General features: G+C 48.0%; 1 protein-coding gene across 1 annotated transcript in view; it reads left to right on the top strand.

Moving 5' to 3' along the window:
- The window catches only part of TACC3 (transforming acidic coiled-coil containing protein 3), a 95,298-nt gene that overhangs the window by 58,133 nt on the left and 21,815 nt on the right, over window positions 1-15,350 (top strand). Inside the window, exons 10-13 of the mRNA XM_077477930.1 lie at window positions 7,540-7,686; window positions 11,385-11,461; window positions 12,711-12,754; window positions 14,539-14,699. Of these exons, the coding sequence (XP_077334056.1) occupies window positions 7,540-7,686; window positions 11,385-11,461; window positions 12,711-12,754; window positions 14,539-14,699 (429 nt within the window). The remainder of the gene's footprint in view (window positions 1-7,539; window positions 7,687-11,384; window positions 11,462-12,710; window positions 12,755-14,538; window positions 14,700-15,350) is intronic.

Below are 15,350 nucleotides of genomic sequence, written 5' to 3'. Positions count from 1 at the left end.
TTTGCACTGCAGTGCGGTGCGAATCACATTCGTTCTCATAAACTGCTGCAATGTGAACCCAGCCTTAGTGACACTGGCGATGGGGGGGTGATCACGGGGTTAAACCTTTATTGGGGGGGGTTAGGGGGTACATTAGAACTAAAGGGGCTAACCCTAACTGCCCTAACAGTTATTACAGTCACAAATGACACCAATGCAAAAAAAAAAAAAAAAAGACATTGGTGTCACTGTGACTGGGGGGCAGGGGTAATTGGGGGGTGATCGGGGGGGTGTGAGTGTGCCTGGCATGTTCTACTGTGTAGTGTCGTGTTGGTGCAACTCACGATCCTCTCTCCTCGGTGTCGGAACGAAAAATACCGACACGGAGGAGAGATTACATCACTTCCTCTCCTGTGTTTACATTACAGGAGAGGAAGTGATGTGACGAAGGATTTCTATTCGTCGGGAGCGATCGCAAGGGGGTGGCCATGAATGAATGGCCGTCCCCTCATCCGGGATCGCTCCCGAACGAATACCGACCGCCGCAGGCACCGGGCGGGGGCCCGATCGGGCCCCCGACCCGCGGGAAGGCAAGGACGTACATGTAAGCCCTTATGCCTGCCCGTGCCATTCTGTCGACGTACATCGTCGTGCGGCGGTCGGGAAGTGGTTAAGAAATGAGTTAAACAATTTAGTCATGCGTGGGCTCAGAATAGGTAGAAATGCCTTGTAGTACTCGTACGGGAACCTGTCTGGGCCAGGAGCACCTTCACAGTTGCTAACAGTTCCTCCTCCAGTAATTAGGGCGTTCAGATCCTGAAGGTCCGTGTCCCTCAATCGGGGCAGTGCTATGTTTTCTAGATACTTGGTAATGCGATCGGTCAAATCAGGGGTATGTCTGGCTTATTGTACAGGTCAGTGTAAAAGTCTGCAAACGTGTCTGCGATAGCCTGAGGGTGGGACAGAAGGTCTCCCCTACCATTTTTAATTTGGGAGGACGTGGAAGCCTGTGCACGATCGGCCAGCTTCTTGGCCAGCAGGGTCTGTGCTTTGTTGCCCTTGTCATAGTAGAGCTGTCGTAGGCGGATGAGCGCTTTTTCAACCGAACCTAGCGCAAGATCCCGCAAAGTTAATCTCTCCTGGACGATTTGTTTAACCAGGGACAGAGTGGGAGACCCCCGAAGCCTAGCCTCAAGGGTCTTCAACTGCCCCTCAGCCATCAGCTTAGCGACCTGTGCGTCCCTCTTCAGAGCTGAGGAGAGAGCAAGGCATCGACCCCGAATGACCGCCTTATGGGCCGCCCACAGGGTGGGATGGGTTGCGTCTGGGGTGTAGTTTTCAGCAAAATACAGTTGGAGTGAGGTTTCCAACTCCGCTCTGGCCGAGGGGTGCTGCAATAGGTGTTTAGTCGCCAACTGCACGGCTTACGAAGGGGTGCCCCAATGTCCAGTGTCATGGTTATCGGGGCATGATTGGACCAGGAGATGGTTAGTATGTGCGGATTGAACGGCCCTCAATGTGTTGTTCACAAAGAAGTGATCGATACGCGAGTGAGTGCGATGTGGAGCCGAATAAAAGGTGTATTGGCGGTCCTGCGGGTGCAGAGTTCGCCAAGCGTCAAAAAGAGCCCGTCTTCTGGTGAGCTGGCGGAACATCTTAGAGTCCCTCAGGACTCTGGTTTGTGACGCCTGTGGGTTCACCACAAGGCGGTCATGTTGTACGGATGGAATGAGATTGAAGTCGTCTCTTTACCCCCCCCCCCCCATCACCAGAAGCTCGGAGGGCGTCTTAAAGAGGCGGGATAGCACCCCAGACAAGAATCGGTGTTGGCGAACTTTAGGGGCATAGAGGGCGCTTAAGGTCTGGGCCTACGTCCGCCATGTACTGCAGAGGATGACATAGTGGCCGTTCGGGTCTAGGTATGTCGATGTGCACGTAAAGGGGGATCCCTTTCAGAAAAGTATGGCAACCCCCGCCCTCTTACGTGAACTAAAAGCCTGGTATACCTGAGGGAAATGTCTAGAGGCAAACTTAAAGGAATCACTATGTCCGCCCTGGACTGCCTAAATTCCCGGAGCGCGAGATGGCGTTTTTTTATTTGGAGTTTAGTCCATGTACATTAAGTTATAGAATCTTAGCCCTAGTCGGGGGGGAAGATCGGGGACAGTCATACTTGGCTTAATCCGTTGGTGTTGTGCGTGTCCCGAGGAGAGACGACCGCTGGAGAAGGGCTGGCGACCGGAAGGACCACTGGCAGAGGCCTGCACAGGGGGCAGAGTAAAGAGAATCTAGAAGGAAAAAAGGGTAGAAACCTAGACAAAACCAAAATTAGCAGTAACATGAGCCAGGTCCAGATGTCCTATAGGGACACTGAGCCTAAGTGGTTCCTATAGGTCTCCTGAACTAGGCGTCCCCAAACCAAAAAAAGGGGGGTGGAGAAAACCAGGTCAGGGAGACACCAGCAATTTGTAATCTATGGGGCAACCAACAGGTGGAAAACCACGGGGGGGGGGGGGGGGGGTCAGTAACCTGAGTCGATCCGACCTCGGACTCAACCTAGGCCAGCCCTGGGTAAAAAGCAGTTCAAAAACATGTGAAGCTCAGGCCATCGGGGGGGGGGGATCCATGTTATTTGTGTTTAGGCGATCTGCGGTCGGGCTCCGGTCCTCTGTGCCGTTTAGCCGAGGGAACTTTCTGCCAGATCACCGGTGGAGAGGCGATCACTTCCCATTCAGGAAGTTTGGGCACAGGTATGCCCAGTGTGTCACAGGAGGCCAGGTCCTCGGGGTATCGGAGGGTCGCAGACTTCCCCTGGTGTCTTGCTGTGAGGCGGAAGGGAAAACCCCATCGATAAAGCATATTCTTGTCCTGTAGAGATTGGAGAAGTGGCTGCAGCAGCCTACATTTTTGGAGGGTTATCCAGGAAAGATCCGGATAGACGTGGATCGGAGAGTTGTCAAACATAAAATTGCGAATAGAGCGGGTTTTGCGCATAATGTCTTCCTTAAGGGGGAAGGAATGGATCCTGCAAATAACATCTCTCGGTTTGGATGCTGGACCTTTGGGTCGAAGAGCCCGATGGGTCCATCAAGTTTGGCCGGATCCTCTCCCAACGTTTCGTTAAACAATGTTTGCAGTGAGGTCTGGAGGTCCTCGGATCCTTCGGTCTCAGGAAGGCCGCGAACGCAGATGTTCCTACGGCCTCTGTTATCGAGGTCCTCCACGTGGCGCTGCATGTCTCGAAGGAGTCGGTGGTCCCAATTCTCCACTTGGGTGCGGTGTACTGCCAGCTTGGTCTCCTGGATCTCCTCCTCCGCCATCTCAACCTGTTCATCTAGGTGTTTCAGGCCGGCATGTAGGGTCTGGATTTCAGCACGGCAGGTGGCTTTCACGTCTGCCACGAGCTGTTTAAAGTCCTCTTTTGTTGGGATGGCTGTCAGGTAAGAGTGCCAGGGGGGTACCCACCCCCGTGTTGCCCCAGGGGAGATTGGGGGGGCAGTGGGTGCCCTGTTGGGCCCCCGTGGTGAGAGAGGGAGGCCAGGATGGTGGAGGGTTCCAGGCGTCTGACCACGAAGTGGCATGGGGAGAGCAGGGTGAGGGGTCCGGCTGGGCATCCTTTAGGTGTGGTGAGTGGGGACGGACCACCTGGGCATAGGAGGGGTGAATAGCTGCTTGGTCTCTGGGTAAACTGGGGTCTCTGGAGCGTGGCTGCCTCTGGGCTTTGGGGGGAGCAGGTGGCTGCCAAGTGAGTCAGGCCCCCTCCTCACTCAGGGGAAGTGCTGTGTCCTCCTTGTAACGGGGGGCCTTGAGGGTCCTCTGTAGCTCCAGATGAATGAAGAGGGGGAGATAGACCCTGCAATGACCGGGTCTGAGGCCATCTGCAGTAAGCGGGGGAAGGCCTCTGAGTACTGGGTAAAGAGCTGGTGGAGCTGCGGGGTAGCGTCCTGTGCTCCCCGGGGGATGGGCGGTGAGGAGGGGGGACAAGGCTGGTCACTCACCCCCGGTGATGTGCGTGGGCCCCGGCGGGGACAACCGGCCATCCTGGGGTCCCTCCTGACCTGGCAGGGATGGAGGCATGGGATGCTAATGCTGGGCCTCCTGGCCCGCCGGCGCGGCCTAGTCCGGGTTGCGGCCTGTGCTCGAACGCGGCCCGGTCAGACCGGGGCTCGTGTGAGGATTGGAGGGAGTGGCGCGAGTTGCCCTTCTCCCAGGGAGTGTCCGGAGTGTGGATGCGGGGGTTCCAGGGGGCGATCGCACTGCTGCTGCATCGGCGGTGGTGTGGGATCCCGCTGTAGCGTGGCCAGGCCGTACGGCGCCATTTTGTTGCCTCCGCCCGGCGGCATCCCGGGCGGCTGGAAAAATGCTTTTAGGGAGGAGGAAGAGCCCGGGGGAGGTTGGGACGACCCCCGGGCCGAGGAGGACCATGTGGCTCTCTATCCCCCCATCGTTGAGTGCTGAATGCCCCCGTATAAGGCCTTTGTAGCGTCGGGCTGGAGGAGAGCTCACGCACAGCATCCGTCCAGCTCGGCTTCCGGTCACGCCCCACTAAGCCCTTTTCTGACACTTGTTGCTTATACATTTTTTTAGTTTTTAGCAGAGACCCTAGAGAATAAACCTGACCAGCATTCCATAAGCCTGAGGGTGCATGTTCTTCAGTGGTCCCTGAGATCAAGTGCCCTTATGCAAGGATTTGAAGCTGCTTATACATTAGAGTGGAAGTAAACTTCCACTGCTAACTTTATAATAAGGCTTGCCTATAGGTAGTGTAAATATCTCCTAAACAGACACTGTTTAGGAGATAATTACTGTAGATGTAGCCAGTGACATCACCGTTGCATGCGCTGTGAAGGAACAGCCACCCATTTCAATCCTTTAGAGCCCTGTGCTGTAAACTACAGCTCCTGTGCTTATGCGAGGCAGTGACATTATGGCCGCTTCGGTCAGTCAGAGACGGAATCCAGACCTGGAAGCAAGACTAGTTTAGATCGGAGCGCCTGTAGCTCTGATATCTTGGCGCTGGAAGAACTTTGTTTTAAAGTGTGTTTAATGTGCTAGTATATAACACTAGCACATTGACATTATCTTGCAGGGAAAGAAAAGGCCTTAAGGGCAGTTTCACACTGGTCCCGTGCCAGCAGGGCTGGACTGGGACAGAAATTTGGCCCTGGACTTCATCCAGACCGGCCCACTTACATTTTGAGTGTCCCATCAGCACCCCCTTAGATCAGAGTGTCCCATCAGCACCCCCTTAGATCAGAGTGTCCCATCAGCACCCCCTTACATCAGTGTCCCATCAGCACCTCCTTACATCAGTGTCCCATCAGCACCTCCTTACATCAGTGTGTCCCATCACCAGCCCCCTTACATCAGAGTGTCCCATCACCAGCCCCCTTACATCAGAGTGTCCCATCACCAGCCCCCTTACATCAGAGTGTCCCATCACCAGCCCCCTTACATCAGAGTGTCCCATCACCAGCCCCCTTACATCAGAGTGTCCCATCATCAGCCCCCTTACATCAGAGTGTCCCATCACCAGCCCCCTTACATCAGAGTGTCCCATCACCAGCCCCCTTACATCAGAGTGTCCCATCACCAGCCCCCTTACATCAGAGTGTCCCATCACCAGCCCCCTTACATCAGAGTGTCCCATCACCAGCCCCCTTACATCAGAGTGTCCCATCACCAGCCCCCTTACATCAGAGTGTCCCATCACCAGCCCCCTTACATCAGAGTGTCCCATCACCAGCCCCCTTACATCAGAGTGTCCCATCACCAGCCCCCTTACATCAGAGTGTCCCATCACCAGCCCCCTTACATCAGAGTGTCCCATCACCAGCCCCCTTACATCAGAGTGTCCCATCACCAGCCCCCTTACATCAGAGTGTCCCATCACCAGCCCCCTTACATCAGAGTGTCCCACTGAGCCATCGGCCCACCGGGAAACTCCCTGTAGTCTCGATGGCCAGTACATGCCTGCGTGCCAGATATTGCATATCTGTGCATATCACATGCGGTGTCTGTGCGATGCGAATTCAGCCATACAAACTGGCTGAATTTTCATTGCATTTGGACCAAACTTGTGCAGAACTTTTTTTAACTAAAGGCAAAACTTTTTTTTTTTTTTTTTTTTTGTACAGCGGGATTAGAACTGTCATGTTTTTGAGGTCTGTGCCCCTGTTAAGGAGATTCGCCCTCTTTGTCCTGTTTACCATTCTCATTGAAAGTGAAAGAAAATCCCAAATTTTAGGGTGTTGCGCGTTTTTACTATGCTTTTGCAGGGAATTAAAAAATAAAATAAAAAAATGATCCAGTGCAATGTGGCCGCCCTGCCGCAGTATATCCTTATGGAGTGGGTTTTTGTTTTGGTTAGAGGGATTAGAACTGTCAACTTTTATGGCTGTCTTTGTCTTCATTAGGGTGATTAACCCTCTCCGTTTGTTTACCATTATGATTGAAAGTTAAAAACACCCAAATTTTGGGTTGTTCCCAGAAAACTAATAGATTACATTTTCCAATGGGGAGGCTAGTTCTGGTCACCTGTAGGTCCCCAAGGAATTCCCTTACCTTGCTGGGATTTCCTTTCACTTTCTATTTGGCAATGGGACAGGAAGTGAAAGGAAATCTCCCCAATGGGATACAGATGGTGAAGAAAAATCTGACGGGTTATAACCCTCCCTTTATCTAAAATGGGGGGGGGGGGGGGGGGGGAGCTTTGCCTATAGTTCTACTTTAACTATACTTCATATCTGGGCAATTAGGACACCATGTGATTTGCGCACAAATCGCACCGCATTCCTGTGCACAGGAGTGCGATTTCAGCCATGCATTTTGTATAGCTGAAATCACATTGTGCAGGATCCTTTACCCCCCCCCCCCAAAACGCAAACACACCTGGAAATCACTGGGTTTTTTGGGGGTGTCGAACGCTGACACCTGCAGAAGATCGAATGGATGCCGTGCGATTACGATGTGAGAAACGCACGGGATTTGCTAGGTTTCCTGCATCCGATAAGTGTGAACCAGGGCTCAATTCAGGTGGCATCACTTCCGTTTTTAGATCTATAGGGGATATCTTTAAACTGATGCTAGCCTTTTGTTGCAAGGGTCAGTGGTGTAGTTGGTATTGTCCACAGTTTAGGTCTCCAAGAACCCAGAATAAACATTTTTATATCTATTAAGCAAAAGTAAAAGGTATGCAAACGGAAAACGGGTTTCAAATATTCCTCCATATGATGCAAGCTGTGGCAGATGCCCTCTAACCAAGCAATCTTGTCTGTACTGAAGCACGTATGTCACGTTAAAGGGGCTGGTTGTGTTTGTATTTATAGCAGAAAGGTGTGTGGCTTTTTTTTTTTTTTTCTGCTAGGATCAGCCAAAGTTTTGTAGTGACAGAAATGGAGTCTGCTAATGGCTGCTGTTACTCTTCACCTTTCTCCTCTGTGTAGTGGCTTGCCTTGTTGCTGTAGTAACAGTGGGTTGTTTGAACAGCAGCTACTCCAGGGAGGTGTTCAGTTACTTGTGCTGCAGACCTGTCTGAATAGACTTTTCCATCTTCCCCAGGACACGGCACCTTTAATTCCAGAAAGTGCTGATTTACTGTCTGCTCCTGACACCTTCCTCCTACCACCTGATGTGGGGGCAATTGTTGAAGTTCTCAAGTTCAGTCAGAAGGATATGGATGCCGCTATAGAGAAAGTTCGACAAGAGGTGAGTGGCTTGCTAAGATGGATCAAATAGATATGCATAGCAATCCTGACAAAGGTTTTCATGGGGGAGGGGTTCAATTCTGTAAAATGCTAATGTGTTTTTATGTTCATTAAAATTGTATATTTTCCTGTTTTTATGTATGTTTTTTTTATTTTATTTGTAGTGTGCATAGGAATTGGTTCATATAATTTTTTTTGAACTCTAGTCCAGCACTCCAACAGTCTGAGGGACTGAACTGGCCCTCTGTTTAAAAAGTTTGAGGACCCGGGGGCCAGGCTGGTTGCAGAGTGATGGCTGCCTGACACCTCTGCTCCGCAGTAGGACTCGCAGCTCCTTTACTGGCCCGATTCTCCCCTGTACCGGAGGGTAGAAGACTCAAGCGGCACCCGATCAGTATGTCTAGGAGGAGGCAAAATCCTCTAAACAAGCTGCGCCGCATCAGACTAATCCTGCAAGTCGAACATGCAGCACACCAAAGGTGGCTCCGGAGCGTCACCCTCCACAGACCCCAGGGAGTCTCAGACAGAAGAAATGGACAGCACAGCTCCAGATGCAGAACCCTCTCGGACCTCTCCTGCTGATTGAGGCAAGATGCTCAATCGCCAGCCCTTTCTCCTAACAAAGCCCCACTGCATAAGAAACGGCACTGGGACTCCCCGGCAGTTACAGATCCTGAGGAGATCCGCTCTGATTCCTTGGCCACCCTGCCTGCATCTGAGCATACACTCAAGCTCCTCTATCTTCAAAATCTGTGTAACAAACTTGGGTCATCTGTCTCCATGCTACACTCTAGAGTTGATGAAGTAGAAGACTGCGCAGATCTAGAAAAATTGATGACTGAGTGCACTGCGGCCTAAAATGACATGGTGGATGCTCATGATCGACACACCAATGAAACAAATCTCCCGAAAGCCAAAATGGCAGCTCTAGAGGACCGCTCAAGGATGTATAACATTAAATTCCAGTGTATACCAGAATTGGTGAAGCCTTCTGATCTGGTCTAACATATCCAGCACTTGTTCCTCAACTGAGCCAGGCCAATATGATCATTGATCGTGGTCACCATATCGCCAAGCCTAACCACCTCCCTGCGTCTGTGCCGTGAGACATATTGGCACGCATCCACATCTTTCAAATCAAAGAACAGATCATGACTGCTGCCTGATCCATCGCCCCGCTGCCAGATCCCTACTCTAATAGCTCTCTGTATACAGATCTCTCTGCCACTGTTCAGAAGAGAGGGGGATTCTCCTAAAGTCACTGTAATCCTCAGATCACAATGTTCTATATAAATGGGGATTTCCTGCCAAGTTGGTAGTCACGTTCTGGAACCAAACTACCAACCTCTTCAAACCCAAAGATGGCATTAAGTGGGTGCTCAACTGGGGCCTAATCACCTCGCCGCTACCACACTGGCCTTCTGCGTGCACTCAAGATGCCCGGCACAATGCACCTACTACCACCTATCGGTTATTTTCCAAAACCTATAATCTGTCATGTTACAAGGTGCCCTGTCACCTTCAGCTTAACAGTTGTCAAGCTTGTCCTTGGTGAGCATCACATTGACTGCACCTTGCAGTATGTATTCTTCCTTTTTTTTTTTTTTTTTTTTTTTTTTTTACGTAGTTTTATTATCCTTTACCAACTGTGTTCAGTGTATTACTGCTACTTGGGCAACTTTTGCTGTTTTCATTACTTAGCAGACCTATTACAATGTTATAGAACAGGCAATCACTTACACTTATCTGTGCGTGCGGCAGATTCATAATCCTGAATGCCGCTATTAATAACCGTACTATGACCATTGCCAATATTTACTCCTCTACCAAGCTCTGTTTAATAGAGCCCCCCCTATTTAAAATTACTCAAAATCTAGTATTCTAGCTATAGGCCTTGACCAACACACCAAAAACATTGCTGCTTATACAGCTTTTTCATGGACCCTATTTCTATTCCTCCATATCTGGGTATTCAACTGATCACTCCCTCTTCCCGACTTTTCTCTTAACGTCAATCTTGTATCTAAACTCCAGAAGACCACACAGAATCTTCAGTGCACTCAAACCTCATGGGCAGGTAAAATTGCCCTAGCCAAAATGTACTTACTCCCACATGGCCTGTACACGTTCCAGACTATTTAAATTCCCTTTCTTCAAAACCAACTACTGAAAATAGTCCATCAGAACTGCCTTTATCTGGGGTGGAAAGCACCTTGTCTCGAACGCAACATTTTATGCAAGCCTGCCTCATCCCATTTGGAGGGATGGGTGTGCCAGATGTCTCGGCATACTACAAGGGTACGATACTGGATCAAAGGTCTGGTGGAACCCCACACGACAAACCACCTGGCTCCAAATAGAAAAAGCGGCTATAGCCTATCGACCCAAACAGATCCTCTATGCCCTTCTACTACAGCACCAATGGACCTGCATGTGCCTTGATAATGTCAATACCACCAAGGCACCCCACATAGATTTGCTCACAATACCTTGAGCGACACTTCAAATTATCACACCTGACATCACGTTTTCTGATTGGTCTACTGCCGGTATCTTGACTATTGAAAACCTCTTTAGAGGCACCACACTTATGTCCAAGCAGCAATTGTAGGATACCTGGCTGCTGGAACACTTGCTACAAGCACCATTGAAATGCTCACGGTGCATAACACACTGGGAAAACTGTTAAGAAAATGCTTCATAACTGGTATCTTACCCCAACCAAACTTGCCCGCATCTACCGTTCCTCAACCTATCTGGAGAAATTGTGGTAACCAGGGGACCTCACAGCACAGTGGTGTAGGGCGGCACAGTGGTGTAGTGGTTAGCACTCTCACCTAGCAGTAAAAAGGGTCGCTGGTTCAAATCCCAACCACGACACTACCTGCCTGGAGTTTGCATGTTCTCCCTGTGCTTGCGTGGGTTTCCTCCGGGTACTCCGGTTTCCTCCCACAATCCAAAAGACATGCAGGTAGGTTGATTGGCTTCTGTCCAGGATTGGCCCTAGTATATGGATGGGGACCTTGGATTGTGGGCTCCTTGAGGGTAGGGACCGATTTGAGTGTTCAGTGTGCAGGGATAGGGGCAATTGTGGACACTCACTCAGGTTGAACTGGATGGACTGGTGTCTTTATTCAACCTTACTAACTATGAAACTATGAAACAGCACATCTGGTGGAACTGTCCAACCCTTACTAACTTTTGGACTATGGTTTCCAAGCTGCTTTTCTCCATCTTAACAATTCATGTACCCTTCTCGCCTCAGATGGTACTATTGGGCATGGACATGGCTACTTAGACCAACAGTAATTTCCTGCATATGCATAGCTACCCTCCCTCTAACTCAAAATGAATATCCATTGCCTAATGGTATATATGTACGCCAAAGCCCATCTACTTTCCAAAAGCACTGGGACCTTTGGCTCAAACACCCCAAATGCATACTTTTCTCATGATCGCTTTATCTCCCCTCTAAAAGTCTAACATTCTGATTTTCATGCCATTTATGAAAGGTTTTAATACAGCTGATCATGCCTTGCTATATCTAGGAAAAATTTCCTTTTGATAATTGAAATCATCTGATCAGCAAATACTAAAACTGAATGTTTTGGGATGGTCGTCTTTAAGGTAATTGCTGGTTTGGGGGCACAATCATTGTGGTGAGCTTTACACTTTATTTTTTTTATTTATTTTTTTTAGGTTCAGGAAAAAGAATTGGAAATTTTCGAATGGAAAAATAAGCACGAAAAACTTTATCTTGAATATGTGGAGATGGGGTAAGCCTTTTTTTTTTAATATTTATTTTTTCATCCGCTATCGTGTTGGGGGGGTGTTTATCATCCTCTAGTTGAGGGCTATCTATGAAAGCAAGATTGCTATGCTATTGCTTTTTACTCCTCAAGTCTAAAAAAAAAAAATAAAACCCTGTGGCACATAGGTCTAAAGCACCAAATTAAAGGTCAAGTTACTCTTTACAGAAAATCTGTAAGGTGAATGTAATCTGGACCCCTCCCTATCCCGCTGCGACCCCCATGCCCCCCCCCCCCCCACCCCCATCTCACTGTCGGGCACAGGGACATCGCTTTACTGCTCCAGGGATTTGAAATCCTCCTGGCTTTCTTTTCTCCCCTCCAGTGCTGACAGGCTAGGCTTGGCAGACTCTGGTCAGTGCCGTCCATTTGACAGTGCTGACCAATTAGAATGCCTCCTATCTGTACATGTGGAGAGGTACGGTTAGATTAACCCGCAGGGATTACAAATCCCCAGATCTGTGAAGTGGGCTTGGGGGAGGGGGGGGGGGGTTCCAGTGCAAGTTCACCTTTTACAGATTTTCTGCAAAGATGATCTTGCACTTTAAATGTTAAGAGAAACTGGCCTTTTGTGGGGTCATGGACCATACTTATCCAGATGCCTCCACCTTGATGTCGTCAGTGGGCTGACTGCAAGAAGAAAACAGCTGACCCCCTGAGTCTGCACATGTAATGTAGAGTACCCTGAAGCCTTGTGAGATTCATGTGGTTATTTCTGGAAGTGGCAGGCATTGAAAAAATTATTCTTGCTTACGTGGGATTCCAGCATGTGGAGGGGTGGGGGGAAGAATTGTTGGCATGACAAGTAGATGGGGAGGGTTACAAACTGAAGTGTTCAAATGATACAGCACATGCCCTTCATTGTAAGGGGCTTTTTTAGATGCACAAATGCAGTAAGTTCTTGTGTACATTCAGCTCGCTATCGAGATCAACTTGAGTTGACTGAGACCCACCTGATTTTGAGTGCTATCTGAGCTGGCCTGCAGTTCAATTCTTCTGGCTGCTCATGCAAACCCTGGTGTATGGGTAGAAACCGTCATGTCATAAATTAATTCTTGGAGGAACTAAAGTTTACAGAAAGCGGCTTACTTTCTGGGGTGATAAAATGGCTATGTCTTAGTAACTTATAGAGGCTGAAATTTAAAATGGAAGCCAAGTTCATGTGCAGCTCTAGTCTGTTTAGTTAGTTACTGATTGTTCTTTTCTAACATTGCAGGAAAATTGTTGCTGAATTTGAAAGCACAATTGCTCAAATACTAGGTAATGTATAAACTACAGTCTTGGGTGTTTTCATGTGACCAAATATCTAAGGAAGGTTTCTTTTCTACTTGTCATAATTGAAGCTGAACTCTAGACGGATATAACCCAAATTCAAGTATAGGCAAATATTTTTTTTTTTTTTTTACGCCCCCATTTTGAATAGCGTAATGGAGGTTTATAACACCTGATGAGCAGATGAGAGGAAATTGCGTTTTCTTGGGGACCCCCAGGTAACCCTGTTACTTTCCTGGGGAAAAAGCCAAAACTTGAGGGGGGGGGTAGTAAACAAGACAAATGGAGAGGATGAATCTCCCTAATGAGGACACAAATCACAATAAAAATTGACAGTTCTTCTAACCCATCTGCCTTCTATCCAAAACAAACTATATTTTTGCTCTGCACTGGATTATGTATCTGATGCGTGATCAGCGCATCTGGGTAGGGAGTGTGCCTGCTGCCTCTGCTGTACTGGGATTTCTTGCAGCACGATCGGCGGGTGATGACCAATGATGGATTTCCAGCACCTGCTGATCGACCTTCATTTAGGGAAGGGAGCTCTGTGTTGTAAACGGAGCTCTGCACATTGACAGGAAATCTTGCGTTTTTTTTTTATTCCCTGCAAAGCCTAGTAAAAGCAGGATGTGACACAGTAAACATTGTGTTAGGCACACATTTAACTCCTTGCTTGCCCCTGATGTTAACCCCTTCCCAGCCAGTGTCATTTAGTACAGTGACCGTGTATAGTATTGGACTGATCACTGTATTGGTGTCAGTCAGCATCAGTCACCGCCATTACTAGTGTATCAAAAAATTCCATTTTCTTTGATGCCATAACATTCATGCAGACCAAATCACATACACCTATTTGGAATTTTTTTTTTTTTTAACCAAAGACCTGTACTCAGAGTACATTTTGGCCTAAATTCATGACGAAATCTCAAAGGGTGTTTTTTTTTTTTATTTTTTTTTTTTTTATTTGTTTTTCTATAGAAAAATAAACCCAGTGGTGATCAAATACCACCAAAATAAATCTATTTTGTGTGAAAAAAATTTAATTTGGGTGTAATGTTGCATGACTCTGCAATTGGTAGTTAAAGAGGAAGTAAACCCTGACGGATTTTACGTCCCTTTTTTTCCCCCTGCAAGGTAAATGCATAATTTGGTAGTATGCATTGCATTTACAGGCAAACAAAGCCCACGAAGTCCCTGCTGGTGGCTGCATCCAACTTCACCCCTCTTTCTTTCAGGGCGTGGCTCCAGCTCTGTGAATGTCCGGCGTTGTGTGATGTTGTGCATGTGTGGGGTGCTGCTGGTCACGGCACAGGCCCTTTAGAAATGGTATGATTGTGCCTTTTCTTCAGTGCGCATGCAGGTTTAGGAGATATTTACAGTACCTATAGGTAAGCCTTAATATAGGCTTGCCTGTAGGTAAGTGGTGTAACTAGGTTTACAACCACTTTAAAGTAACATTGCTGAATAGTAAAAAATGCCCTGGCCATAAAAGGGGTAAAATCTTCTGGAGGTCTAGTGGGTAATCTCAATGTAATTTTATAAATGCAACCAATGCAAGTGCCATAACTTGGTAACCTCTTGCTATCCACCTATAACAAGTGAGACCAGACGAAGTGGGAGGAGCAGGCCTGGGAGCCAATGGAAATGTACTGATGGGGAGTGAAATGAGTGTTCAGTGAAGAACGCTGAAGTAGCAGTTATTGCAAGCCTTCTCTCCTGTTTTTTCCTGCTCAATATAATTTTTTCGTTTTTTCTTTTTTTCCTTTTTATAGATGACTCACAAAGACAAAAGGAAATGACAAAGCTAGAGTTAAATAAAGTGGTGGAGGAAAGGCTGCAAGTCCAGGCAGATTTAAACAATATGGAAAAATCATTTTCTGATCTATTCAAAAGATTTGAAAAGCAAAAGGAGATTTTGGAGGGATATCGCAAGGTAATGGTCATTCTCCCTAAACTGGACCTATAGTGCATGGACCCATTTCTGACCATGTTTTGATGTAAAACTGGAGTGGTTGAGGAACTGTCATCCTCACTACATCCCGAAATAACAGGACTTTTTGAAGGTTACACCCCTCCTCTCACCTTGCCCAGCATATCAACCACTTGTATAATGTATTCATTGAAAGCATAAAATATTCTAGTATACTTTTAAAAACGTAAAAAGGTTAATACTGCAATATGTATTACACCCCTAAAGAAGCTGCACCCAGAACCAGTATATAAACTTCACCATAATGTATAAAGGACCATGATACTAACATACTCCTACTACTGCTCATTCTATGCATTAAGGTGAAAAACTTTCTGTGTGCTGCAAAATACCCTACTCCCCTGCCTTACCTGAGCCCGATTCAATTCAGCGTTGTGCACCAGATAATCTGTGCTCACCGCTGTCTTCCTTCTCCCTAGGCAGATTGATGGCAGCAGGAGACAATGGCTCCCGCTGCTGCCATTAAAATGCTGTGCCGAGCAGTCTACAGTGTCAAACGCAGACAGGGTGGCCCAGCGAAGAGCATGCACGGGTGCCTCCATGGAAAGCGGCTTTTCATAGGGGCACTTGCCGAAGAAAAGGAGCCTGGAGTGC

This window comes from Lithobates pipiens, unplaced genomic scaffold (genome assembly GCF_037356315.1).
Source record: "Lithobates pipiens isolate NorthernLeopardFrog02 unplaced genomic scaffold, aLitPip1_a1.2 Scaffold_13, whole genome shotgun sequence".
Classification (NCBI taxonomy): domain Eukaryota; kingdom Metazoa; phylum Chordata; class Amphibia; order Anura; family Ranidae; genus Lithobates; species Lithobates pipiens.
Note: the sequence above shows the minus strand (reverse complement) of the source record. Positions and strands in the feature narration are given on the sequence as shown.